The following is a 26,010-nucleotide window of genomic DNA, read 5'->3' as shown; positions in this document are numbered from 1 at the left end:
GACCATTAGGTCCAGTCGTGGCCGATTCTGGGGTTGCAGCGCTCATCTCACTTTATTGGCCGAGGGAGCCGACGTACAGCTTCCAGGTCATGTGGCCAGCATGACTAAGCCGCTTCTGGCAAACTAGAGCAGCACACGGAAAGGCCGTTTACCTTCCCGCTGGAGCGGTACCTATTTATCTACTTGCACTTTGACATGCTTTCGAACTGCTAGGTGGGCAGGAGCAGGGACCGAGCAACTGGAGCTCACCCCTTCGTGGGGATTCGAACCGCCAACCTTCTGATCGGCAAGTCCTAGGCTCTGTGGTTTAACCCACACCTGAGTTCAAGTCCCCGCTCGGGCAGGAAATTCACTAGATGACCTTGTCAGTCAGTATCAGCCTATCCTAGGGCTCATGTGAGGCTATAATGGGGGTGGGGCCATATGTGCCAGGAATGACACAGCCTCTGGCCATCCACATGCTACTGATGACAATTGTCAACATCCCTGATTACTGGCCATGCCAGCCGCGGATGATGCAAGGGGCAAAGCCACACTGCTATCGTGACTTTGCACACTTGCGATTGCAGGACTTACCAAGCAACATAGAGCAGGGACAACCTGGAGTTCGCAGCAGGCGCGAAGCAGGACAAGCGCATAATCAGACAGTTCTGCAGCAAGGAAATGAGGCAAACCGAAACTTTCAGAAGGATGAAACTGAAAATTTGTACATATCAGTGAAACAAGCCTATATGGAAACCTTAACAACGTAAACTCATGAAATCTAGAATTGGGGGAGGCAATGAGAAAAATAATCCTAAAAAATAATAAGTAGCAGAACAGACATCACTATTCTTCAGGAACCAGCAATAGCTTAACAAGTTTCCCAGCAGAAGCGAACATCTCTCTTCCCAGCCTCAATTTACCAGCCATCAACTTCACAGAATGTAGCAAACTGGCTTCTTGAACCAGGCAACTGAGCTTTGCACTCACAATGCTGCTGTTCAAGACTGCATGCTGTTTCTATCACAGGAGAAAGCAAAATTGCTCAGTCAGCAGAGCATGAGACTTTTAATCTCAGGGTTGAGGGTTCAAGCCCCACGTTGGGCAAAATATTCCTTCATCGCAGGGAGTTGGAATAGAGTAGACAAATGATGTCACGGAAGGGAAGAAATGGCAACTGCTTCACACAAAATTTGGCCATTGACCCAATCTAGCCTACAGCTGTGGTCCGTTTTCCAAAGTCTTTCAGGGTGGGTGTTTCTTTCCCAGTTCTAGAACCACCAAGCAGCTAATTTCTTTTTTCTTACTGTACCTGCTATAGCACTGAGGAGGATGTGAGCCGCTAAGAGGAGCTCCTTGTTGGAAAGTGGGTCCTTCTGCAGGAACTGTTTGTTCCGTAAACGGATTCCAACAAGCTGTAAGAAATCCTCTATGTTTTTCTGCTCTGGTGGCTTTGACTCCGCCATTACAAGGAGTTCTGGTTTGTCTTCTGTACATATATGGTCCAGCTGTAAAGACAATGTTGATGGGATGCTAAATATGGGACCAGAAATACATCAGCCCATGGGGGGGCAGTTTGAAAATCAGCTATTATTGCTTATAAATAAAAAGGAGAACGTTTGTGTATTTGGAAAGAAAGAAAAAGATTACCACATCCTCCAGCTCAGTCACCATTTCTTCCTGAAGCAGAAAATCACAGAGTAGTTGGTATAAAGTTCCCTGCTTTTCCTCCGTTAGCTTCATGAAGGGCTGGAAATGGGTCTTGAACTGCAAGGCATCTTTCAGAGAGAAAAGGGGACACACATTAAGCAACCACTTAATAGAAACCACACTGAAAGGGATTTGAAGGGGCAACACTTTCAACAGCATCTCAACCAAAGGTTATCAGTTCAAGGAAACATTTTTAAAAGCAGGAATGCAGCACCAGATGTTATTGGACTGCAACTCCCATCATTTCTGACCATTGGCCATGCTGGCTTGGGCTGGGGTTTGCAGTTTGGGGGACGACGGGACAAGATCTCCATTTCTGAATTAGAGCATTACTAAATATATTTTCAAGGCGTAACAATACAATCTTTCCTGGGATAGAAATCACAGCGCGGTGCCAAATTTGCCCTCCATTTGTTAACTACTTTGCACTCCACTTCTGGGTTTTGTTGCAGGAAAGCTTGCACTGCACTAGAGAGGTAAAACTCTGCAAATGGTTTAGGGATGCGGGGGACTGGTACCACTCCAGAAGTTGGACTTCAGCTCCCATTGGCCATGTTGGCTGGACCTGATGGGAATTGGAGTTCAACAACATCTGGAGGGCCCCAGGTTCTCACTTTTTTTAAAAAACAGCATATCTGTTCTTAATTATTGTTGTGCCTCTTCTTCATTAATAGAAACTTTTTTTAAAATGCTGAATTTGCCCTTTTTCATCCAATGCACCACTTATTTATTGGTTTTTTGTTTCATTTTAATAAATGCTACATCTATATAAATATACTGTACATGTTTTACTCCATTATGATTTATCAGGGTGTTTATGGGGCAACTCTACAAATGCAGCATTTATTTTGAAAACTGATTTCTTTTTTAAAACAACAACCTGCAATTCTAGAAAGAGGAAGCTTTTATGTGCAGAAAATGTATGAAGAGTAGCTAGCAAAGTGAATGCCCGGAACTCAAACATAACTCAAACTGCAACATAAATGCTTTTTCTGGATGCACTCAGCCCGTAAAAAAGAAAAACCCATAGTACATTCATGTACTATTCATTTATAGAGCAGATAATAAAACCTGGGATTGAATGGCAAATGAGGCCTAAATTTGGATCAGTTGCAAATACATTTAAGGATTGCTTGAACTGGGTAGAGTAAGCCAATGAAATCAAGAAGCAGCCACAAGCCTTTGAAATAGTCACATAGAGCAGCAAACAAAAACAAAAAAACAGTCATGGGGAGACTTCCAACAAAAATAACTTCAATTTCAGCAATACAAAGAGATTCCCTTTTTTCAATCAATTTACCTGTTCCAGAGAAAGTCCTATTTTGTTTCATTGATTGAAAAATGGCTGATTTTTATCATAGCTCTGGAACTTGGGAACTTGGGGAAAAGACCACATTCAGAGGCCTTTTGCAAAGGTGTTATGGAAACGCTTTGATGAAGCAGGAAAAGCAGCTACAAAGCTGTAAGGCAAAGCAAGCTGCAACCTGCTCTCCCCTGTCCTGCAAACTACCGTATTTTTCGCTCGATAACACGCACCAGACCATAACACGCACGTAGTTTTTAGAGGAGGAAAACAAGAAAAAAAAATATTCTAAATGAAATAGTGGATATATGATTTTTGTGGTTCATGCTGTGGCCACAGACATGTGATCTGACAGTGAGTTTGGAGTAGCCCAATGCAAAAATCCTGAGGATCCATGTGGATCCATGCTTTGTAACCACGGAGGAGGGAAGGAAGGGGAACCATGGATCCTCTGCTCACGACTGCAGCAGATCCCCCCCGCCAGCCGCAGGCATTCCCTCCATAACACGCACAGACATTTCCCCTTACTTTCTAGGAGGAAAAAAGTGAGTGTTATGGTGCAAAAAATACAGTAATTCTTTTTCTTGCCACAACTTTGTCTGACTAGACCTTAATTGGGCAAGATACAGCAAGCGCACACCAGCAACCAATTTTCGCTGCCCTAAATCTCAATTTGACCCTCATTTACAGCTTCTGCATCTACCTCTCTCATGGCTTTGTCGAGTAAGGCGGCGCTTCCTGAGCAAAAACAAGGTTCTGCAGGGTCAAGGTGCTAAGTAAGCCTCTGCTGGGGAATTTAATTAAGAAAATGTTTCCATGCTGTGCAACAAATGCTCTGCAAAAAATTGCTATTCCATGCGTGCATCCTAAAACATTAATTTGGAACAGTTTGGAAGGGGCACAGCGTAGCCAAAATAGTTCACAATTAAGTTCACGGCAAGGGATGATCTACCTTCCAAGCAGAACAGGAAGCACACGTTCCAAAGCACCACATTTTGACATTTGGTACCTTCACATCCCGTAACGGTTGTCCAGGAGAGGAGCCTATAGACCAATAGCATGCTATGTAAAAGGAAACTAAACCTTGAAAAACGTGTGCATAGAAAACGCTCCAGAAATATGAATGCAATTGTACACAGCAACTTGGAGGTGGACAAAGGGGAAGATATAATTTGTTCCTCCTCCCATTTTGGGGGGTGGGGAATCCAAAGCAAACCCACATACGTACTTTGAGGGGAAGAGTGGTATAAATGTATCCAATGGTGAACAATCTCAAATCCATTGAGAGGATCTCAATTCATTGATAACAAAAAAAATCCTTGCCCAAATTCAAAACACCACCTCTTTATTTTGTACATATCAACATGTGGAGCATGTGGCCTTTTCTACTCGGAGGGATGAGAATTTTATGAACCAGCAGCTGACACCAGTGTTTTCCTCTCCATTTAACAGTAAGTTGCACAACACTGTCTTGCTCAGGCTAAGGGCTGGGTGTGAAGCTTGCTGCAATGCCAATATAATTGTCTATTTCTTAGGTCCAAGAGCTGGAAATACAGACCGGGAGGGGAATTTCAAACCCCTCTTTCCATGCTGCAGCAATCAGGTTGGCAGATGTATCTCCACCACTCTTCTCCCCCACACATCCCAACGTTCCTTTGTGTACCCTGATATCTAAGAGCTTTTCAGAAGACCTATTTAAAACTGAAAACAGGTTGATCTCCCATTTTGTTCTTAATGTGAGCCAGGTTTTCTTTTGTACTTCTTAACACTTTCCGCTCAGTCCTACCTTTGCTCAAAACACTTAATGGGGCGTCACTGGGGACAGGGCCTGGCGGATTCTCGCTATCGACAGCATCCAGAAGATGGGGGAAGAAAGGATATCGGAAAGCTGTAGAATGGTAAGCTGGTCCTTCCATGCTCTCCCTTTCAAAGCCACCCTCTTGGTCATGTAGCAGGCAGAATTCTGTCAAACAGAAAGGGCTTGGTTGAGTTATCCAGAAAGACTTTGGAAACACAGCAACAAAAAAATTCCCAGCAGATGCCTTTTGATTACATGTTAGCCTGCCAAACACACACACAATTTAAACTTTTCTTCCTGTGGACCTGAAATTTTAGAGAGAAAAAGAAAACTGCTAAATTACTGCCCAGCAAGTTAAACTATACAAGCCACCTGGAGTGTCTTTAACTGGTTGGGAAGGAGGGCTACACAATCGTAGCTAATTAGCAAGTTTGCTAAAACATGGTATGTTTAGTTTACAGTTCCTCAAAGATATAAATGAGAATTGGATCCAAGTACCATGTTTAATTTTTTTTAACTAGTGAAGGTTGCCATGAGAAAAAATTCCCCCCTGTCATGTTACGGTAAATACCACATCACACCACGAGACCCACAGTTATGTGAAAGAGATTGTATCTAACTGTCCATTTACTTGGCTGTCTGTTCATCAAAATACACATTTGCTAATAGAAGCAAACTACTAGGATGAATACTGTTATGGTTTTTCTGCTGTCACCCAAAGGAGCTTAAGTCCTAGAGATTCAGGATGCATACTCCCTCTTTGTCCCATCTGTACAGAAAGAGAGTGGAATGAAAACCTAAATATTGTGTGGCTTGCTATCATTAAGTACCATTCCCATAGGATGGGCTACCTGACTACACACTTTTGGGTTAAGTTTGCTCTGCGTGGCCCACACAGAAATATGTGCAGATTTGCTTTTGACAAAGGATCAAACTGGTTAGATTTGGATCTGACTCCACCCTCCCCCTAGTGGACATCAGGCAGCACATGCAGCCTTAGCCAGGAAAGGACCTTGAGTCAAGGAGGTTTTTCCTGACTTTTCAGAGAACTCGTACGGAATCTTGAAGAGGCAGCAGCTAAATGACCCGCCCCTTTCTATTCAAGGTGTGATCTTTTTTGAAAAAGAGAGAGAGAGAAAGAAAGGAAGAAATAAATAAAGAAAGAGAGGGCGAGCACTTTTGAGTATCACAATCAATTCACTCTATGCTTTATAAGCTTTTAGAAAATACATATAACAGTCAGATTGCACCACTCTCTTTTTGCAGAAGGAAAGACTAAAATAATAATATATGCTTTGTTTCTGGATGCAGCCGCACTATACATTTAAAGCACATTGCCTCTTCCAAAGATTCCCAGCACCCTCAACAAACTCTGGTTCCCAGGATTCTTTGGGGTGTGTGTGTGGAAGCAATGCTCCTTTAATTTGTAGTGTGAATGTGAACTTTCTAAAGGAGTGGGAGTGGTTTTGGAGGCCCTCTACTTCAGTGATGGCCAAACTTGGCCCTCCAGTTGTTTTTGGACTACAACTCCCATCATCCCTAGCTAAAAGGACCAGTGGTCAGGGATGATGGGAACTGTAGTCCCAAAAATAGTTGGAGGGCCAAGTTTGGCCATCACTGCTCTAGTTCAACTCCTTCCTCTGAAAAAACTCAAGAGCTAGAAGATCCCTCGACAGATGATAGCTTTCCACTGGCTCTGTTTAAAGACCCCTAGTGAGGGAGAGTCCATCATTCATCTAGGTAACTGATTCCATGTCAATTGCGTAGAAAACAAATTCTCATCAGAGCCAGAGTTAACAACACGGATGTTTTGAGAAACGGATCTATGAGAAAATGGATGAGATGTCACTTTCCCCAGCACTCTTGCAAAACCGTAATGAAATCTGCATGAAGAGAACAGCCGACTTAAGGATAAATGTGAGACGGGAGGAGCAACGCTGTCAACTTCACAGCCCATGTTTGGAATTTAAATATAACTGTTCCACATCCATATCCCTCCTTGCTGAATTGAGGACGTGTATAAAAAGGGAAATACAAACAGAGCACCAGGAAGGAAGCATTTCCAATAAAGATAAAAAGGCCGCCGCCATGCAAACCTCTGCCCTGGAGAATGAGATGGAGGAAGCAATTGTTTGTGGAGCTGTTGGCATATTAAAAACCCTTTGAGACCCACGCAAGCAACATGGCAAGATGTGGGGGGGGGGGGGAGAGCAATACAAATTAAAGCTATTCCCAAGAGTAATGAGACTCTGCCATGGCGCTCCTCGTGCCTCAGTTAAAGCTAATAAGAGCTGGCTGTGAACACTGGAAAGAAGAGATATTGGTAACACTATTGAATTAACTTCTGTTCCCAGGGCAATCTTATCTAATAATGTCCCAAGTGAGTTTGTCTGGAAGCCTGCGTTATCCTTCTGAACTCCAGGATCAGGCAGGAGGAAAAGATATCTTCATAAGCCAGATAGGAAGCAGCCAGGAGTAAGTGGCATCTGGACCTGTGATCCAGATATGCACCATACGAAAAGCAAATTTAAAACTTATTGCCTACCCAAGAATTCTGGGAACTGCAATTTACCTCTCACAGAGCTACAGTTCCCAGGACCTTTAACAAACCACAGTTCCCAATATTCTTTTTTTTTTTTATAATAATTTTTATTGAGTTTTTTCCAAATTACAGATAGAAAAGAAAGAACATAAACAGTAAAAAGAAAGAAAAAAGACAGAGAATCTCAACCATTTCATCAACTTATTTCAGAATTCTATCGGACTTCCCCACATCTCCCGCATAATGCATTCTTAACAATAAAATTTATCAGCAAATTATAACCTTGTTTCCTGTGTTTCTTTTTTACTTTCAATTGCAGTTTAAGTTTAAATCTCTTGTTTTCCATTTACTCTTAAAATATAGCATATTGTCATTTTTACCCATTTAAACCTTAATTCTTTCATAAAAATTATCCAATTTCTTATATAAACCACTTTTGTTGCTGGGGCTAACATTCCAGATCATACGGCGTCCTAAGATTCATATAACTTATAATACTTTTGCAAATAGTCCTTAAATTTTTTCCAATCCTCCTCCATAGCTTCTTCTCCCAGATCTCGGATCCTTGCAGTCATCTCGGCTAGTTCCATGTAGTTCATCAGTTGCGTCTGCCAGTCCTCCAGTGTGGGCAAATCTTGAGTCTTCCAATGCTTAGCGATAAGAATCCTTGCTGCAGTAGTAGCGTACATGAAAAGAGTTCTATCCTTCTTTGACACCTTCTGGCCGACAATGCCCAGGAGGAATGCCTCCGGTTTCTTAGGGAAAGTGTATTTAAACACCTTTTTTAACTCGTTATATATCATTTCCCAGAAGGCCTTCACTCTTGGGCAGGTCCACCAGAGGTGAAAGAATGTCCCTTCAGCCTCCTTACATTTCCAACATTTATTATCGGACAAATGGTAAATCTTAGCAAGCTTGACTGGGGTCATGTACCACCTGTATACCATTTTCATAATGTTTTCTTTCAAGGCATTACATGCCGTAAACTTCATACCGGTGGTCCATAACCTTTCCCAGTCCTCAGACATGATGTTATAACCAATGTCCTGAGCCCATTTTATCATGGCTGATTTAACTGTCTCGTCCTGGGTGTTCCATTTAAGCAGCAAGTTATACATTCTCGATAATAGCTTGGTCTTTGGTTCTAACAATTCTGTCTCAAGTTTCGATTTTTCCACCTGGAATCCTGTTTTTTTATCTAGCTTAAAAACCTCATTAATTTGGGCATAGTGAAACCAATCTTGCACCTTACCCTTTAACCTTTCAAAGCTCTGCAACCTCCAATTGTCTCCAATGTTCTCTATTATTTCCCAATATTTCGGCCATCCGGCCTCCATATTGGGTTTTTTCCGAGCCTTGGCCTCTATTGGTGATACCCACCTCGGAGTTTTGCTTTCTAATAAGTCTTTGTATTTTTTCCAGACCATAAATATTGCTCTCCTGACAATATGGTTTTTAAACATTCCATGTGTTTTTGCCTTGTCATACCACAAATACGCATGCCAACCTAACGAGTTATTAAAGCCTTCCAGATCCAGGACATCAGTGTTTTCCAACAAAATCCAATCTCTCATCCAGCAGAAGGCTGCAGCTTCGTAATATATCCTTAAGTCCGGCAGGGCAAATCCCCCTCTCTCCTTTGCATCAGTTAGTATTTTAAACTTTATTCGGGGCTTTTTGCCCTGCCAGACAAATTTAGAGATATCCTTCTGCCACTTTCCAAAACATTCCACTCTGTCCACAATCTGTAAGGCCTGAAACAAAAACAACATCTTTGGCAAAACGTTCATTTTTATAGCTGCAATTTGGCCTAACAAGGATAACTTCAGTCTTGACCAAATTTCTAAATCTTTTTTAACTTCTAACCAGCATTTCTCGTAATTATCTTTAAATAGGTTCAGGTTCTTGGAAGAGAGATTAACCCCCAGGTATTTCACTTTTTTAACAATGTTTAGTTCTGTTTCCTTCTGAAACTCTTCTGTTTCAGTAGCTGTCAAATTTTTCCCTAACACCTTAGTTTTTTGTTTGTTCAACTTGAAACCCGCCACCCGACCAAATTTCTGTATCAGTTCTAAAACTCTTTTTGTACTAGATTCTGGCTCCTGTAATGTTAAAACCAAGTCATCTGCAAATGCTTTCAGTTTATATTGTTTCACTCCGACCCGTATTCCTTGTACCTGCCGATCCTTCCTTATCATGTTCAGCAAAACCTCCAGGACTGAAATAAACAATAAAGGGGACAGGGGGCACCCCTGGCGTGTTCCTTTTTCAATCTGAAGTTCTTCTGTCACCACATTGTTCACTATCAACTTAGCTTTTTGTTCGGAATAGATTGCTTCTATTCCGTTCTCAAACCCCCTTCCCACTCCCATCCCTTCCAAGTTTCTCTTCATAAATTTCCAAGAAATATTGTCAAAGGCTTTCTCCGCATCAATAAAAATTAACACTGCTTTAGTGTTAATGTTTGTTTGTAAAAGTTCCAGAATATCAATAATGTTCCTAGTGTTATCAAACAAATGTCTACCAGGGAGAAAGCCTGCTTGGTCCTTATGAATTACTTCATTTAAAACCTTTTTAAATCTATTTGCCAAAATGTCTGCAAATATTTTGTAATCCACGTTCAGGAGTGAGATGGGACGGTAATTCTTAAGTTGAGTCTTTTCAGTTTCCACTTTAGGTATCAGAGTGATGAATGCTTCTTTCCACGTATCTGGTGCCCTCCCTCCCCCCATAATCTGGTTGCAAACCTCCACTAATGGTTGTGTCAAGTAGTCCTTTAACATCCTGTAGTACTTGGAGGTAAGTCCATCAGGGCCTGGGGATTTGCCCAACTGCATGTTCTGTATGGCAACCTCAATTTCCTGTTGTGTTATTTTACAATTCAAGATTGATCTCTTCTCTTGAGATAATTCTGGTAGGCCATTATCTTTCAGAAATTGTTCTATCTCAGCCACTTCCTCAGGCCCTTGGGTGTACAGTTTTTTGAAATATTTCTGGAAGCACTTTCTAATTTCTCCTGGTTTCTGAATATTTTTTCCTTCCACTTCTAGATTGGTAACATAGTTTAATTTTTGTCTCTTTTTCAACTGCCAAGCTAACAGCTTCCCACATTTATTCGCAGATTCAAAAGATCTTTGGTTCATTTGTTTAATTTTCCATTCCACTTCTTGGTTGATCAGTTTCATATATTGTGACTGGTGAAATTTAATTTCTCTTAAAGTCTCTTTTGATTTTGGATTCAGTCTTAATTTTTTCTCTCCGGCTGTTATCTTCTCTAATATCTTATCTTTTTTCCCATTCCAAAGTTTTTTCTTGATCGTATTTTGTTGTATCAGAAACCCTCTCATAACAGCTTTACTTGCGTCCCAGATTATTCTTTTTTCCACCGAGGTGTTGAGGTTAATTTCAAAGTAGTCCTTTAAAGTTTTTTGGGCCTTCTTTACAATCTCTTGATCTCTTAACAGGTTGTCATTCATTTTCCATCTGAAGGAATCGGCAGTAGTAAATCTCATTTCTATTTTCATAGCGTTATGGTCGGAGCATGTCTTTGGGCAGATTTCTACTCTTGTGGTCTTAGGTGCCAGACCTCTAGTTGTCCAGATTTGGTCGATTCTTGTCCATGACAGATGGGCCTCAGAAAAGAAAGTTCCTTCTTTACCTAGGGGGTTTCTCGTCCTCCATAGATCAATCAAATCCATATTGTCAGTTAGTTCGAAAAAAGTCTTTGGTAGTCTTCCATCTTTGGTCAGGTTCTGGTTCTGTGACTTATCCATATAGGTAGAGACCACCCCATTCATGTCTCCCATCATAATGATGTTAGAATAGTCCAGATAATCCAGTAATGTCTCATGAAGCTTCTTGTAGAATTCTGATTTCCCCTCATTTGGTGCGTAAATTCCTAATATCAAAACTTTTTCTCCTTGGATTTGTATTTCAATTGCCAGGATTCTTCCTTGTTCATCTTTAAACAAAAATTTTGGTGATAAATTCTCTTTTGCATAGATCACCACTCCTCTCTTTTTAACTCTGTCTGATGAGATAAATTCTTGGCCTAGTCTTTTGTTTATTAACACTTTCCTGTGAAGCCTGGTCACGTGGGTTTCTTGCAGACAGATTATATCCAAATGTTCCTTCTTCAAAATATGAAAAATCCTTTTGCGTTTCTCCGGGGAATTCGCGCCATTAATGTTCCAACTATACAGCTGTAGAGACATCCTGTATTAATCTGTTGTTGCTCTTTATGGGGTGTCTTCTTTCTTGTCTAAATCCGAGGGTGCTGGCACTTTCCCAGACTCAGGTGGAGGCCAAGGACCTGCTATTCCCTTCTGCAGGTCTTCTCCGTGGTCGTGCAGAAACCTCTGGCTATCCTCTTTCGTTTTGATTTTAATCTTCTTTCCTGTGTAGTTGAATGATAGGCCTTGTGGAAACTCCCACCTGTAGGGTATTCCGTTGCTTCTCAAAAGCCCAGCTAGGTCAGTGTAGTTTGATCTGAGATCCAGTAGTTGTTTAGGAATATCCTTGTAAATTTGAGCTCTTCTGTCCTGGATCTCAAGTGCTTTATTAAAATGTAGGTCAAGTAGTTTGTCTCTCTCTTGCTTGGTCCTTAAAATGATCAAACAGTCTCTAGGCCTGTCCTTCCTGGCAACTCTTCCCAGTCTGAATGCAGTTGTTATTTTAAAATCTGTATCTTCTTCTATACCCCAGAATTTAGAAAATTCTGCTGTCAAAAAGCCAGTCAAGTCCTCTTTCTCAATCTCTGGGATAGAGCGTAATCTCAAATTATTTTCCCTGTTTCTCAGTTCCACCATAGACAGGTAGGCCTGCTGGTCGCTGACGTGTTTGTAAAGCGGCCTTACTTCTCCTTTCAATTCATCCGCTTTCTGAATTGCTTGGCCTGCTTTTTCATTCGCAGCCTCGGCCAATTTCCGATTTTCAGATGTAGCGTCCTTTAAACTCCCAATATCTTGTGAGTGCTTAGCCACCTGTTCAGAAAGTTTAGTAATTGAGGATGTAGCTAGGTCAATTTTAGCAGTTTGGTCGTCAACCTTTTTGTTCAAAATTGCAAATTGTTGTAGCATTTCCTCTAAAAGAGTTCCAGATCCCCCTGCTGCCATATCCTCAGTTGTTGGCTGTTCAGCTTCCTTAGATGGAGCTGTTGCTGAGGATACAGCTCCCTGTAAAACAGCAGGGACTGAAGATCTGCGAGCCTGGGAATTCAGAGTTGTTTGTACTAATTGGCCTTTTCCTGCTTTCGACGCAGCTCTTGTTTTCGGTGGACCACTCATCCCACACCTGCCTTTGGATTCAAGGTCAAACTGTCAAATGTTCCATGAGAAAGACAGGCCTCAAAGTAGATAACCAAGCCACAGAGAGTCAAAACAAAGTTGGTTCTCAGGAATTTGTAAATCCCAAACTCCACTAGGGGGAGTGTTGTTACAGTTCAGGAAAGAAGGAAGAAGGTTCAGTCGCCATTAAAGTTCCTGCAGTTAAGTAAATTAACAATAGTCCTCAAAGAAAACTTTTTTTCCACTGGCAAAGCCCTTTCAATATTGTCCCAATAGTTTATCTGAAGATGCAAGATACAGTTATTTAATTGTATCCACCAATGATGCCTCTATGTATCCGTTTCAACTTTGTATTTGTATCCACAAAGAAGCTTTTTACCCCCTGCAAGCCCGGGACTGGGGTTTTTAAAATTTTAAAAGTCCAGTAAGGGAGAGGATCCTCAAGTAAAGTCAGCACAGTAACAGATAGAAAATTAAAAGCTTGCCTTTCCCTTCAGTTACCAACTCCACCAGACGCATGAAGCTTCCCGTCTTTAAATCCCTTTTCACTGCTTCCAGCTTGTCAGTTCCTTTGCCTTTGATCTCTAAGCACTACCGGGAGACGGACTTCCTTTTTCTCGTCTCCCGCTTTCAGCCAAATTTTTACTTTGTAGTCCCGAAATTAATACTCTTCCTACTCACGAGTAGATGATTTAAAATCCAATTCTTGAGGAAGAAAGGTCGGCGCTCATCAGCAACAGCCGCGCGGCTTCACTCCCGCAGAAAGAGCGATGAATCCACAGCACCGCTTCCCCTCCGCGCTTCCAGACCCCCTTACGGGGACCCTTCTTCGTTTTGGGGGTCGCTCTAGGTGCCCGCCGGATCCCACGGCCACGAGCTCGTTCTGCTCGTGGTTTATCTTAATGGGTCGTCGCTTTGCCGCAGCGAACGACCCTTTTCTGCGGAGCCCCTCTTCGCAGCGCAAAGAGGACCGCCATTACTTATTTCGCGCCGCCTCCGGAAGTCCCCAATATTCTTTTTTTTAGGGACGACAACGAAATGTGCTTTAAATGTATACTGTACATACAGCCAAAGGACCTCCCCCCAAATATTAATGTGGACAAACCATATCATAGCTGGTCAACTGTCCAAGCTTCACAGCTACAGTGGTACCTCAGGTTGAGTACTTAATTCGTTCCAGAGGTCCGTACTTAACCTGAAACTGTTCTTAACCTGAATCACCACTTTAGCTAATGGGGCCTCCTGCTGCTGCCGCGCCGCCAGAGCACAATTTCTGTTCTCATCCTGAAGCAAAGTTCTTAACCTGAAGCACCATTTCTTGGTTAGCAGAGTCTGTAACCTGAAGCATATGTAACCTGAGGTACCACTGTATGTGATATCAGTGGCTGTTAGAGCACTCCCCTTCCCACTCTTCCTAAAGCCTATTTGCATGATTACAATTCCCTAATTCTAGCTGGCAAAAAGGCACTGTGTATTCCATGCTGGCAAAGCCACAAAGCAATATGGGCTGTGGTTTGCTAAGAGTTATAAAGCACTCAAGAGCCACATGTGCTACCAATACTACCAGATGCATTCCCAGAAAGAGCATTGGAAATTAAGGAAAACACAGAAGCATAAAGCAAAGCACCCCCTTGTGAGCAGATATGAGCTACCCTGAAATTATGTGGCAAGGATTTACCGTATTTTTCGCTCTATTGGACGCAGTTTTTCCTCTCCAAAAATTGAGGGGAAATGTGTGTGCGTCCTATAGAGCGAATGCAGGCTTGTGCCATAGCCGCGCGCAACCCCTCGGGCAAGGAGAGGCTGCACGGGGCTAAAGGGGAAGCCAAAACAGCGAGCGGGATCCATCCTGCTTGCTGCCTTGGCTTGTGCCATAGCCGCATGCAACCCCTCCAGCAGGGAGAGGATGTGTGCAGCCTGTACGCTGCTCTTTGGGGCTGGGGGGAAAAAATATTTTCCCCCTTGATTTCCCCCCCTAAAAACTGGGTGCGCCCTATGGTCCGGTGCGCCCTATGGTGCGAAAAATACGGCACTTCTACCCCACTTCGATATATCAATTTGCAACCAGAGGCTCACTGTGGATGCAAAGTGAGCAAGAATCTGAGATGGGGACCTGTCAGGGAACTGCCATCGGAGGAACGGGAGGTGGAAGGGCTCACAGAGGCTGGGAGGGAGTCAGCAGCGAAAGCAGGGACCAGCAGGGGGAGAGAGGGGTCTCTGGAGGAAGGTCTCATGAATGCGGAGAGAGACGCAGCAGCTAAAGCAGGAACTAGCAGGGAAGAGGGAGGGATCAGGGACACGTCCAGCGAGAACAGCGGGGAGGTGTCAGAAGCTCCCATAGGGAGACCCATTCTTCGCCGGAAGCTGCCACGTCGTGAGTCCAGAAGACGCGTTTCCGTTAAGGAGCTTCTATGCTGGAAACGCTTCCGCAGACAACCACTGTCGGAATCTACAAGTGACTAGGGCAGACATGTTTGAGGAGCTCTGTTACACACAGAGGTTTGTGGAGTTGCACAAACTCTGAGGGACCACGATTTTACGCACAAGCAGCTAGTCATCCCATCACAGGACCGTACGTGAGCCGAGACTGTGTTCATACCCATTCTGGCCATTTGGAGGACATCTTAATGGGCAGGGCTACAGAGAGGCAAACTTACTTAAATACAGCAAACAGAATAAGTATTCCAAGAGCATTGCAACAGTATAAAGGAGATTCTATACCAAGGGTACAGATGGTGCTAATCCAGAACTTGAGACTTGGTCCTTTTTGCAATTCAACGGGAAGAAACAGAATATGGAAAACTGATCGAGCATCATGCATGCAATAATCCCTTGCGATTTGCTGCCATAAAACTTTACTACACAAGTCAATAAAACTTTTATGGGCCCAGTTTGAAGGGAGTTATTCTTTGTTCAAGTTGCTTGGCACCAAGGAAAGAGATCAGGAACGCCCTTCTGCTACAGCGTATTCTTCCTGAATAGTGGAAGCAGCTTGCCTTGCAGCATCTACGTTCCCATGCTGACATACTTATTTCACTAGCTCCTGTGGGAGGAGTGACTAACTGGGTATTAGAGGAAATATGGTTTGCTTGGTGACACACTTTGTTCACTGGGCATCCCCCCCATTATATAGGGTTGTGGACTCTTGTTCTGTAGCAGACCCCACATAAAAACATAATAAAACATTAAAAACTTGCCCTATACATAAACTGAGATAGTGGAGACATCCATCTTATATGACGCCTGAGATATAAGATCACCAAATACCAAAAAGGGCAGGGCAGCAACGAAGAGGACAGAAGTAATTAAACCCAAGGTTGTTGCACTTGTTATCTCGATCAAACAAACCATTCCAATAGGGAGAAGATATAGAGGCTGGAATGTTTATATTTTATCATTAATGTTCATGCTTAGTTGTCTTCTTAAGATCTGTGCATACACACAAGCACTCTATCAAATTATATCCATAGTGTTAAAAATTGATATGTGGAGATGAACCAGGATATCTTAACAACCGCAGCAACAATAATATCTGCCCCGTTCTCTTATATCAGCCAAAAAACCTCATATTCTACCACCCATGAACACTGCAAACAAATGAGGTGCTTGAAGGCTTTGCATTTAACCTGCCCCTCAGATGGATCTTTTCACTGGCCTTTTTGCCAATGTCAAATGAGTTCCAGACAAGCCTATATGATACTCTTGCATTGCTGAGGAGGATGAGCAAGTGGAAGAGGATCATAAATGGTAGAAAAGAAATTCTGTCTGAAATCACTGCAAACTAGATACCCAGCAAGCAAGGGTCAATTCAGGCATCAGGTCCTTCGAACATCAATTCTGACATGGACACATATAAGTCTGAGGCACTGCAGGTCACCAACTCTGGAGGGGCATAATGAGGAAGCCTTTGATTCCTCTCACTGGTTCAGGGATGGGGAACGTCTTGCCCACAGGCCAAACTTTGCCTGCCCACAAAGCCATTTTGGGCAAGCCACACCTACTCACCCATCCTATACCTACAAAGCCCCCTTGGGCAGCTTCTGAAGTGCCCAACCACCACTTAGTTGTTCGGAGCTACTAAAGCATTGTACAAAGCAGAATTGGCCAGGAAGGTCAATCCTGCATTGTTCGGGTGAACCCAGTGTTAAGTAGGATAGAAACCTCTGCTAAAATGAAGTTATCCCCTTTGTTTCAAGCAGTGGTTTCAATGCAACCCCCGTCCTGAATCCTGCTCAGTTTGAATGTGCTGTGAAGCCCTCAAGTTGGGGCTTCAAAGCACCTTCACAAGCAGTAAAGTGATGCTAAAATAGCTTTTTCCTTCCTTGTATCAGCACAGCACAGCAGCAGCTAAAATGAAGGGAAAGACCTTCATTATAGCCACACCTTGCTTCATGCAAGGTGCTTCAAAGTCCTGACTTTGGAACGTCAAAGTGCCAAACCACCTGACACCATTATGAGAGCCAGCCCACCCATGGGGCAAGGTGGCAGAGTTGATCTTCCTTCTCCTCCCGTTGTTCCTGATGTAGATCTTCCCTGATAGGGAGAGTGCTATTCTGGGGTCTGCCTCAGATACCCAAATGTCTTGGGCTACCCCTGACCATTATGATGTCAGTTGTTTGACAGGCAGGTGGTCCCACCCATTTGACAAATTGGTTCCCCTGCACTAGCCAGATCATCCTTTGCAGGTCAAATAAGGCAACCCTCACTGGATGATGTCGACTGCAAAGCTGTGAATTTCCCTTTCAAGAACTCCTTTAACTGTATCCTGCCTGATGCTTTGAGTCCCGTGGGAGGCTTGGGAGGCAGAGGCAGTGAACAGAGTGGAAGAAGTTTTCTCTGCTTCCATTTTTGTGTTGCACATTCATAAATTGCTGAAACTTCCACCAAAAAATATACAAAACCCTGCAGGGTGCTTATGAAGTACTATAGAGGTTCAGCAGGAGGGGAATGATTGGGAAAAAAGGCTAGGAGAAACTCTACTGTAAAAGCAGATGGTGTATGAGCAACAATGGATTATAGCAGCTGAATGAGTTAGCAAAGAACAAGACCGACTCTGACAGATGGATCTGTTGGGGAGTAAGACTCTTGTGTCACTAATACGTTTGCTCATTTACGATAACAGAAAGACTCTTTTGTAATACACCCAAGACAACACAATGTGGACAGAGTCCCTCTTAAATGTAAAAGTGCATTTTCAAATTCAGCAAAGGCAAGAATGGCTTTAAGCATCTGTGTACACTTCCAAATCCTTGTATTGTTTCTCCCCTCTAACTCTATTCAAAAGTTATCGGACAGTGAACAACTTGATTGACTGTATCATGTCCTAATCCTAGCAAAAATGCATCGCTCATCAAGCTACAGAGCTTGGTAATGCTGCTCAAGGGAAGAAGATGAACATATTACTTACCAAATTGTCCGTCACGCTTTACATAAAGTTCTATTACACCATAAGCAATAGCTGTGGGAGCAGGGATCTCCAAGATCACATTAGAATCCTTTATCACATTCCCATTTTCACTCACTGATACCTGAGGGAGATATTAATCCGCTCTTTAATTTACACTGGCTTAATTCAGTGCCAGTAATAACTTGCAGACAAAATGAATGTCAAGATAAACAACATACTTAGTTATGTAGCACTACAAAAAACAACCACCACAAAAAAAGGCTCTCTCCATCCTTTCTAAGCCAATTACACAAGTTGATGAAACAGAAAACAAAAAAAGAGTTCTTTTTCACAGGGTGCAGATGTTACAGAATTTGTTTCCACAAGGTTGGCCACAAGTAGTTGCTGGTGCCCATTAGAGAAGCCTTAGATGAAATCAGTGTCAAGGACAGGCAGAGCTCTGCCTGATGCAGAAGTAAGAGGGTAGGTAGATGAGGAACGTCAGAGGGCAAGCTGAGTTTGGCAGGACAGTGCCCCGTTTGTCCTAATATACCAGCCTCTGCTAGTTGGCTGTGCCCAAACAGCTGAAATTGGTTTTTAAACCATTATCGTAATTGCCCACAGGTCTACCATAAGAATGATCCTCCATGGCTATATAATGATCGTCCAGCAATAGAGACAGTATATAACTTTCTGCTTACCAGGGTACAAGAGACGCAGCCATGTGGGACCATCTCTGTAACACTGCTTGTGAGCTTCTACACCAGTAGACTTAATAGGACTTCAGTCCAACGCAAGTGTTTTATATTGTTAGCCTGAGTTTGTGACATAGGCTTGGCAAAGCACCTCTATGCTGATATATAGCTTCCAACCTGGACAGGAATATTTCCACACTGAGAAGATGGTGCGCCACTTTTGCAGTGTCTTAAGTACACGTTTAGGAAAACCATCCTGACAAACGTCCCTCAGATCGCTCAGGGTTCACTCTTTTAAAAGAGCAGTCTCGAAATCTTAATCTGGAGCAGATCAGAGGCCAGCATTACTGAGCACCTGGGTACAAAGCTTTGTAAGAGACCAGCTACTGACTTCCTGAGCTTCGTGGCCCTTCTGCTCCTCTTCCTTTCTTTGGCTGCCTCCCTTCCCCAAGCAGGGCGAGAATAAAGCAATGCTCTCCACTTGCTTTGCACTCTCCCTCTGGGTGGTCATGCACATTGCACCCAGAAGGAGAGGGCAGAGCAAATGGCAGTGGCAAGGTGGAGATGGGTGCAGAGAGTGGAGCCTGTTGAAGGTATCTTGCCCAAAGGCACCCCAGCTAGCCCTGCTCTAGAGTAATCCTTCCATAAAGGTAAAGGTAAAGGTACCCTTGCCCATACGGGCCAGTCTTGCCAGACTCTAGGGTTGTGTGCCCATCTCACTCAAGAGGCCGGGGGCCAGCGCTGTCCAAAGACACTTCCGGGTCACGTGGCCAGCGTGACATCGCTGCTCTGGCGAACCAGAGCCGCACACGGAAACACCGTTTACCTTCCCGCTTGTAAGCGGTCCCTATTTATCTACTTGCACCCGGGGGTGCTTTCGAACTGCTAGGTTGGCAGGCGCTGGGACCGAACGACGGGAGCGCACCCCGCCGCAGGGATTTGAACTGCCGACCTTTCGATCAGCAAGCCCTAGGTGCTGAGGCTTTTACCCACAGCGCCACCTGCGTCCCCCTAATCCTTCCATAGGGAAATGGTTTTTTCTTTTCACAGGCACCAATATTCTTAAACACCTGCCAGCAGAAAGTCGTGGGGCTGGGGGGTGAGCCGGCACAAACATGTATACAGAACTTTAGTTCTATGAAGCCGTGTAATTTTTAGTAAGCAGACATGGGATGTGGAACCTGTGGCTTCCTTGGATGTCGTTGGACTCCAGCTCCCCCAGCCCCAGCCATCGGGACCCAAGGTTACAGATGGTGGGGGGTAGTGGTCCAAAAGAATCTGGAGGGCCAAAGGTTTTCCCACCCCTGATTAGACTTAGGGGACAATCCATAAGGAGCTTCCCCAACATGTGCCGAAATGAAACGAGGAAATTAAAGGAATGTATTATTGCAAAGCTTTCCTTGCAACTGAGCTTCCATAGGAGAATGTCCCACAGAGCTGCACCTCGGCATGTGGAATCGCTGCATACTTGTGCAGAGGACTGTTCAGAAGCAGGAAAGCTAGAGGGGCCTAGAACAGCACAGATAATCTTAAAACGCTAAATGGAACATGTCACAGTTTACTTTAGGAAAACACAGTCAAACTGCAACTTACGCAGGGGTTATGTTCCGGGGATCGTGCATAAAGCCAAAATCGTGTATAGTCAAAACAACCCTGGAATGTATCCCGTGCAAGCATCCCTACCTTTTTGAAGTTGGTGTGCCGAGCAGATCTTGCCCCTCGCAAGGTGCTTTCCGCCTTGCTTACTGGGCTCTGGGGAGGTTTTCGCCAGATCTTGCAGGGCTGTCCGAGATCTCGTGACAGCCTCCCAGAGACCACACAAGAGCTTCCCAAAGCCTGGCTAGCCATTCTGAGAGTTCTTCAGCTCTCTGGCTTGCGTGCATTTAATTTGTACGATTTCAGCTGACCAGCCGCCAAGTACGTAAAGCTGAAATCACTCATGTTAAATGTGTGCAAGGTGCAATTCAACAGTACGTATCTATAATGAGCTGCATTCAATTTTTTCCCAGTTCTTACCTTGATAACTTTTGTCTTTACCCCCACCATACTAGCCATTTTTTCTTCTGTCTGAATATGTTCTGATATTAAACATTTTTGGGTTGTTACTATTCTTTTTGTCAGGATACAAAGAACTTCATGCTTTCTTTCAAGCACTTGTTGCAGCAATGTATTGTGCAGATTAACAGCCCTGAAGAAGGAGTACAAAACAGACAAAAATTGCTACCCAGAAAAAAAATTATTTTTATTAACTACACCAGAGGTTGTCAACCTTTTTATATCTACCGCCCACTAATGCATCTTTCTTGATGGTAAAAATCTCCTTACTGCCCATCAGTGCTTGATGGAAGGAGGATTCAGCTTGTGTTGTAGAATTCCCTACCACCCACCTAGAATCCTGAAACGCCCACTAGTGGTCGGTAGGGACCAGGTTGACAACCCATGAACTACATGCAGAGGACTGATCTGTAAGAGGTTGATAAAGTGTTCATTCTTTGGTGGCAAACAGCAAACAAGAGAGGAACAAACAAGAGTTTTGCAAGCAGATGTTCCTTGCTAGTTTGTCAGTGTCTGGTAAATCAACCTGAGGATGCAATTCCATACCTGGGGCATCACCCTATGCCTGGCAACCAGCCATGTCACGTGAGCAAGCAGGGGCATTCACAAGAACCTCCGATGAAAGTCTCAACAAGGCTGGTTTGTATAGGAGCAGGCAATCCTTTCAAAAATCTAATGGTATTAATAGGTAATCATGTCCCAATGTGCCATGAGAATGGAAAAACATATTTCCCCAAAGAAGATTGTAGACTTCCGTAATAATCTCCAGAGAGCAGGATTCATTATAGTCAAAGAAACCTGTTAATGGCACACTGTTAAGCTAATAACGTCAATTACAGCAAGCTTTTACAAGCTAGCTATTACAGTGCCTAGAAAATGCATCCTAATATCAATTAACAGGTAAATCTAAGAGGATAGCAATTAAGGAGATATTCATTCTTTTGCACAGTTAAGTGCAAAAGTTCTTGCTCCTTCCTCTGTTTCAAGGAGACTCAATACCTGAACTGGATGTTACATGCAAACATTTCTAACAAATCCCAGATGGTCCTCCAAGGAAAAGCCACTTAAGGAGGTTGTATTTGAAGCAGAAGGTTTGTGTACACAGGTGAGAAGCAGGATCTAGTACTCGGTCCTTTCACTATCCCCTTTTTTTGTTGTTGTTGTTGTTGTTGCTAGCTACTGCCCTGCCCTGTGCGATTCCAAATATGCATTCTCTGCATAGGAACCCAAACACGTTGCTGTTGTCTCTCTTCTTAAAGGTTGTATAAATGCTATTTATAATCTATAGTATGCACTCTACCTATCCCCTCTTGATTTCACCTAACTGACATACATCAGTAAATAAGTCTATATGACTAATCAACACCAAGGATAATTCATTCTATGGCCATTCAATTCCATAGGAAGCAGTAGGTTTCTACAGATGTTGATCAGGAGTAGCACAAGTATACACAAAGGAGTTGGGGGTGGGAAGAATTATTGTTTTGGTGAAAAAAATCCTCATAGCATATAGTTATGAAATTGCAAAGGGGTTTGAACTCTGAATCTTGTTTCTTGTCTCTCCTCGGCATGCTGGAGCAATAAACCACCACCTCATTCCCTCTACCCAAATCACCGTCTGCAATTGTATAAAGCCAAGTTTTATCCCCCTGGAAGGGAGCTAACTAGACCAGCACACACTAATCTAATCCTCTGTCACATTCCACCAAGCAGAGCCCCATGTTAGTTCGTCTATTAATCCAATTCAAAATACAGCTTTCCAGCGGATTAATTTCAGGCATGCTTACAAAGCTATAAAGCTTCAGTTTGGCTCAACAGCTTTCCAGGTTGTGGCAGTACCTTGTTCTGTATCTTCCTCAATTAAAAACCATTTAAAAGCCACACCCAGTTGGGTGGTTACTTAGCTCACTGCAATTATGGAAAGATCAGTAAAGGCACCAACGATCATGCTACCGTAATTATGATGGCATAAGGTTTTTGGGTTTTTAAGGTTTTATGTGCTAGAAGACCCTTTGTTGCCTTTGCCATAACAGACTAGGTAAAGGTAAAGGTACCCCTGCCCATACGGGCCAGTCGTGTCCGACACTTTGTGCGCCCAACATGTCGTAACAGACTAACTCGGCTAATAAAAATATTATTTTTTGTATCCCACCCATCTGACTGGGTTGCCTCAGCCACTCTGCACAGCTTCCAACATAATATACAGCAGAGCTTTCCAAACTTTCCATGTTGGTGTCATACTTTTTAGATATGCATGATTTTGTGACATAGTCAGTTTTACTAGCAAATTGGAGGTTAAACTAACCCCTTCTCAGCCCCAGAAGAAGCGTGGAGAGCATTCGTGCAACGCACCTACACACTACAGCCAACACTCTAACATGTCACAACAAGCATTTTGGAAATCTCTGATGTACAGAAACCCAACAACAACACAACAGAACATCACACATTAAATGTGTCCTGAAATAATAATAATTACCCATTAGAAGTTATGGACATTTTTTTTAAAAAATAGCTTACCTTGAGAGCTTCCATCAGAGCAAAATGGCAGACATATTGCAAAGTCAGTTAATTCTGATTTTAAGTATGCAGATTGTTTCATAACAAATACATACTTATTATATAAAAAAGAAATCACAATTTTGGAAAGTACGATGGAAATATTGCACCTTCAACTACACTGCCTTAATATTAAGTGCATTAAAAAAAAAACTTCCCAAGGATACCAGCTTTGAAGCTGAATACCTACTTTCCCTTGACATCCTTCATAAGCTTCTGTAAGTCAGCTTCTTGCTTTTTCAGATTTCCAAATGACGACTGGCTTTCCACAACACCTCTTCCTCCAGCTCCTAGATTAATCGTCCCAAATGAAGTTTCAATGTTTCCTTTGACATAGTCTTCAAACTTCCCCTCGTACTTCACAAAATCAGACTCCACAACCACTTGGAAAACAAGCAAAAACATAGAAGTAGCTTAGCCATCAAAACATTAGGTTGGAAACACAAGCAGAAATCACAGAATGCTTTAATTCTACGATTCTATGTTCTGCTAAAGTTGCTTCATCCTGACTGCACCTGATGATGAAGTGGACTATAGCTCACAGAAACTTGCATCACAATAAACCTTATACTGTATGTCTGCGAGGCGTCACAAGACTCTGCTACCCCCAATGTTATTTAATATATGGAAACATTGGGAGCGAAGTGCCATCAGTATTACATTTAGTATTATTTGTGTGTGTCAACAGGACTTTTCAGTTGGATGAATATTATGTGATTGGCCACTTCCTTGTATTTTTTTTGCTTTCCCATTTTTCTTGTGTTTCCTGTGGGTTTTATATTTGCTGTACATGTTTTCTATAAAGTTAGTGGTATATACATATTTTTATCAATAAGCAAATACATATAAAAATGCTGTGGGTTTTTCTTCTGAAACAGACTTACTCCTCTGAAAGTTACCAGCTTGAGGATGTGTATCTGAAATACAGAAAAGCCTGAGAGCCACTTAAGAACATCAGTGCAATAAAATTCCACTTGTGTTTGCATTTGAAAAATTATTAGTATCTTATACATACTTTAAAAGGGCATGTTAAAATGCATTAACATGGCAACATCTGCCTTTACGAAACTGAATATTTAAAAGTTTTCAAAAATTAAAATGGGCAAATCTTTTGCAGTCTGATTTGAAATACTTTTTTATTAATGGCTTGGACTTTATACTTTCTTATCTCCTGTGGCAACGTGTAACTAATTTTACCTGGTTTTATGGGTTCATCTTTAGCAAGCACATCATTCAATGTGACTGATAAGAGGTGATACTTGGGTTTCTGCCAGCACCAGGTTTTCTTCTTCTTTGTCACTATGTTCAGGAACTGTAATTTGTCCAAGTTATTGAGCTGAGATACGGGGATCAAGTCTCCTCCACAGTCAATTTCTCTCACAAAATTCTTCGTTGCTTTTGCAAACATCCTGGTTTTGTTTTAACTTTCTTAAATACCTGAAAGGGTAAAATCAAGACATGAATTGAGATGGCTGCAGGCATTGATAGGTGATTTCCTGGGGAAATTTTAATCACAACAGTGCAGGTATACTGCAATATATGAGAAAGGAAAAAAGTTGCTTCCCTAGGTGATGTTTTTTACCTCCATTGCCAGTATCAAAGTTTACACTACAGGTGTTACCTTGGGCCCTATTGGGAGCAAGGGTGGGATACAAATTTAACCAATAAATAAATAATGTTGCAAATTGTACTGATGTTGTATTTTGCAAGGCATTATATTGTTAATTTCTGGTTTTAAATATTTATGTATGTTCCACACTGGGACCTTTGAATAAACAGAAGACTACAAATGGTCACAATAAACGAAAAACAATATGTGCACATGTAAATTCTTACTTTTCATTCCAAAAAACATGTTCTTGATGACTGGGAAAGGAGTTTCTGCATAAATAAACCTATTTTAAAGCGAAAGTGTCCATTTCATACATAAGCACTCTTTATATCTGATAGGGTGTGTATGCTTGGGTGCCACTACCAAGTACAAACTTCCATGCAGCAAGAAGAATGATTGCACCAAGGCCAGAGTGCCTATCAAGCAAGCCGTGACTCCTAATCTCAGGGTTGTGGGTTCGAGCCCCACGTTGGGCAAAAGATTCCAGCATTGCAGGGGGTTAGACTAGTTGACCTCACGGTCCCTTCCAACTCTATGATTCTATGAGGGAAAGATTTTGGAACATTCAGGGGAAAGAACAGAGCCCCAAACCACCAACATCTGTAAAGCATTTGCGAATACATTTCTGTAAAGTAGTTTGAAATTTGTTTTATCCAATTTGTAAACAACTTATATTAATGTAACTGCCAGTTATAATTTATGTGCACAACTTTGAGTTTAATTGATGAATCTGCCGTTTTTATACAACCACAATTTGACTGGAACATGTGACTAAATACTGAACCAAGCAAGCCGCAAGGCAGCATGTATTGGAACAGGCAACATATAATCCTTAAAACTGGAACTAATTAGTTTTAACTAATGTAGCAAACAACTCATTTTGCTGAAGACACAACATGTGTCTTTGTAACACAAAAAGTGTCAGATGCAAGTGCCAGACCTCCTTGACAGACTAGTGGTCTAGATTCGATTCTAAGCAAAAATATTAAGCAATAGTTTTCAGCTAAAAAGAGTTCTTCAGAGTGTCAGAAGTGAAGCAGAAATGTCATCCAATTATCCCTTGTTCTTTCTTATACAGTGGTG

At 42.5% G+C, this 26,010-nt stretch overlaps 1 protein-coding gene across 2 annotated transcripts in view; it reads right to left on the bottom strand.

Annotated features, from left to right (window-relative positions):
* GSDME (gasdermin E) overlaps nucleotides 1-26,010 on the bottom strand; it is a 34,079-nt gene that overhangs the window by 1,224 nt on the left and 6,845 nt on the right. For both annotated transcript variants that reach the window (XM_081164061.1, XM_081164062.1), the window contains 8 exons: nucleotides 24,513-24,752; nucleotides 23,506-23,698; nucleotides 20,718-20,889; nucleotides 18,028-18,148; nucleotides 4,782-4,958; nucleotides 1,633-1,760; nucleotides 1,295-1,490; nucleotides 577-650 (listed from right to left, as the gene is read on the bottom strand). In XM_081164061.1, coding sequence (XP_081020187.1) covers nucleotides 577-650; nucleotides 1,295-1,490; nucleotides 1,633-1,760; nucleotides 4,782-4,958; nucleotides 18,028-18,148; nucleotides 20,718-20,889; nucleotides 23,506-23,698; nucleotides 24,513-24,723 — 1,272 coding nt within the window. In that variant the 5' untranslated portion in view covers nucleotides 24,724-24,752. The remainder of the gene's footprint in view (nucleotides 1-576; nucleotides 651-1,294; nucleotides 1,491-1,632; nucleotides 1,761-4,781; nucleotides 4,959-18,027; nucleotides 18,149-20,717; nucleotides 20,890-23,505; nucleotides 23,699-24,512; nucleotides 24,753-26,010) is intronic.

The sequence above is a fragment of the Podarcis bocagei genome (assembly GCF_964188305.1).
Source record: "Podarcis bocagei genome assembly, chromosome: 12".
In the NCBI taxonomy this organism is placed as follows: domain Eukaryota; kingdom Metazoa; phylum Chordata; class Lepidosauria; order Squamata; family Lacertidae; genus Podarcis; species Podarcis bocagei.
The sequence above is the reverse complement of the archived record's forward strand: the minus strand, read 5'-3'. Positions and strand labels throughout refer to the sequence as shown.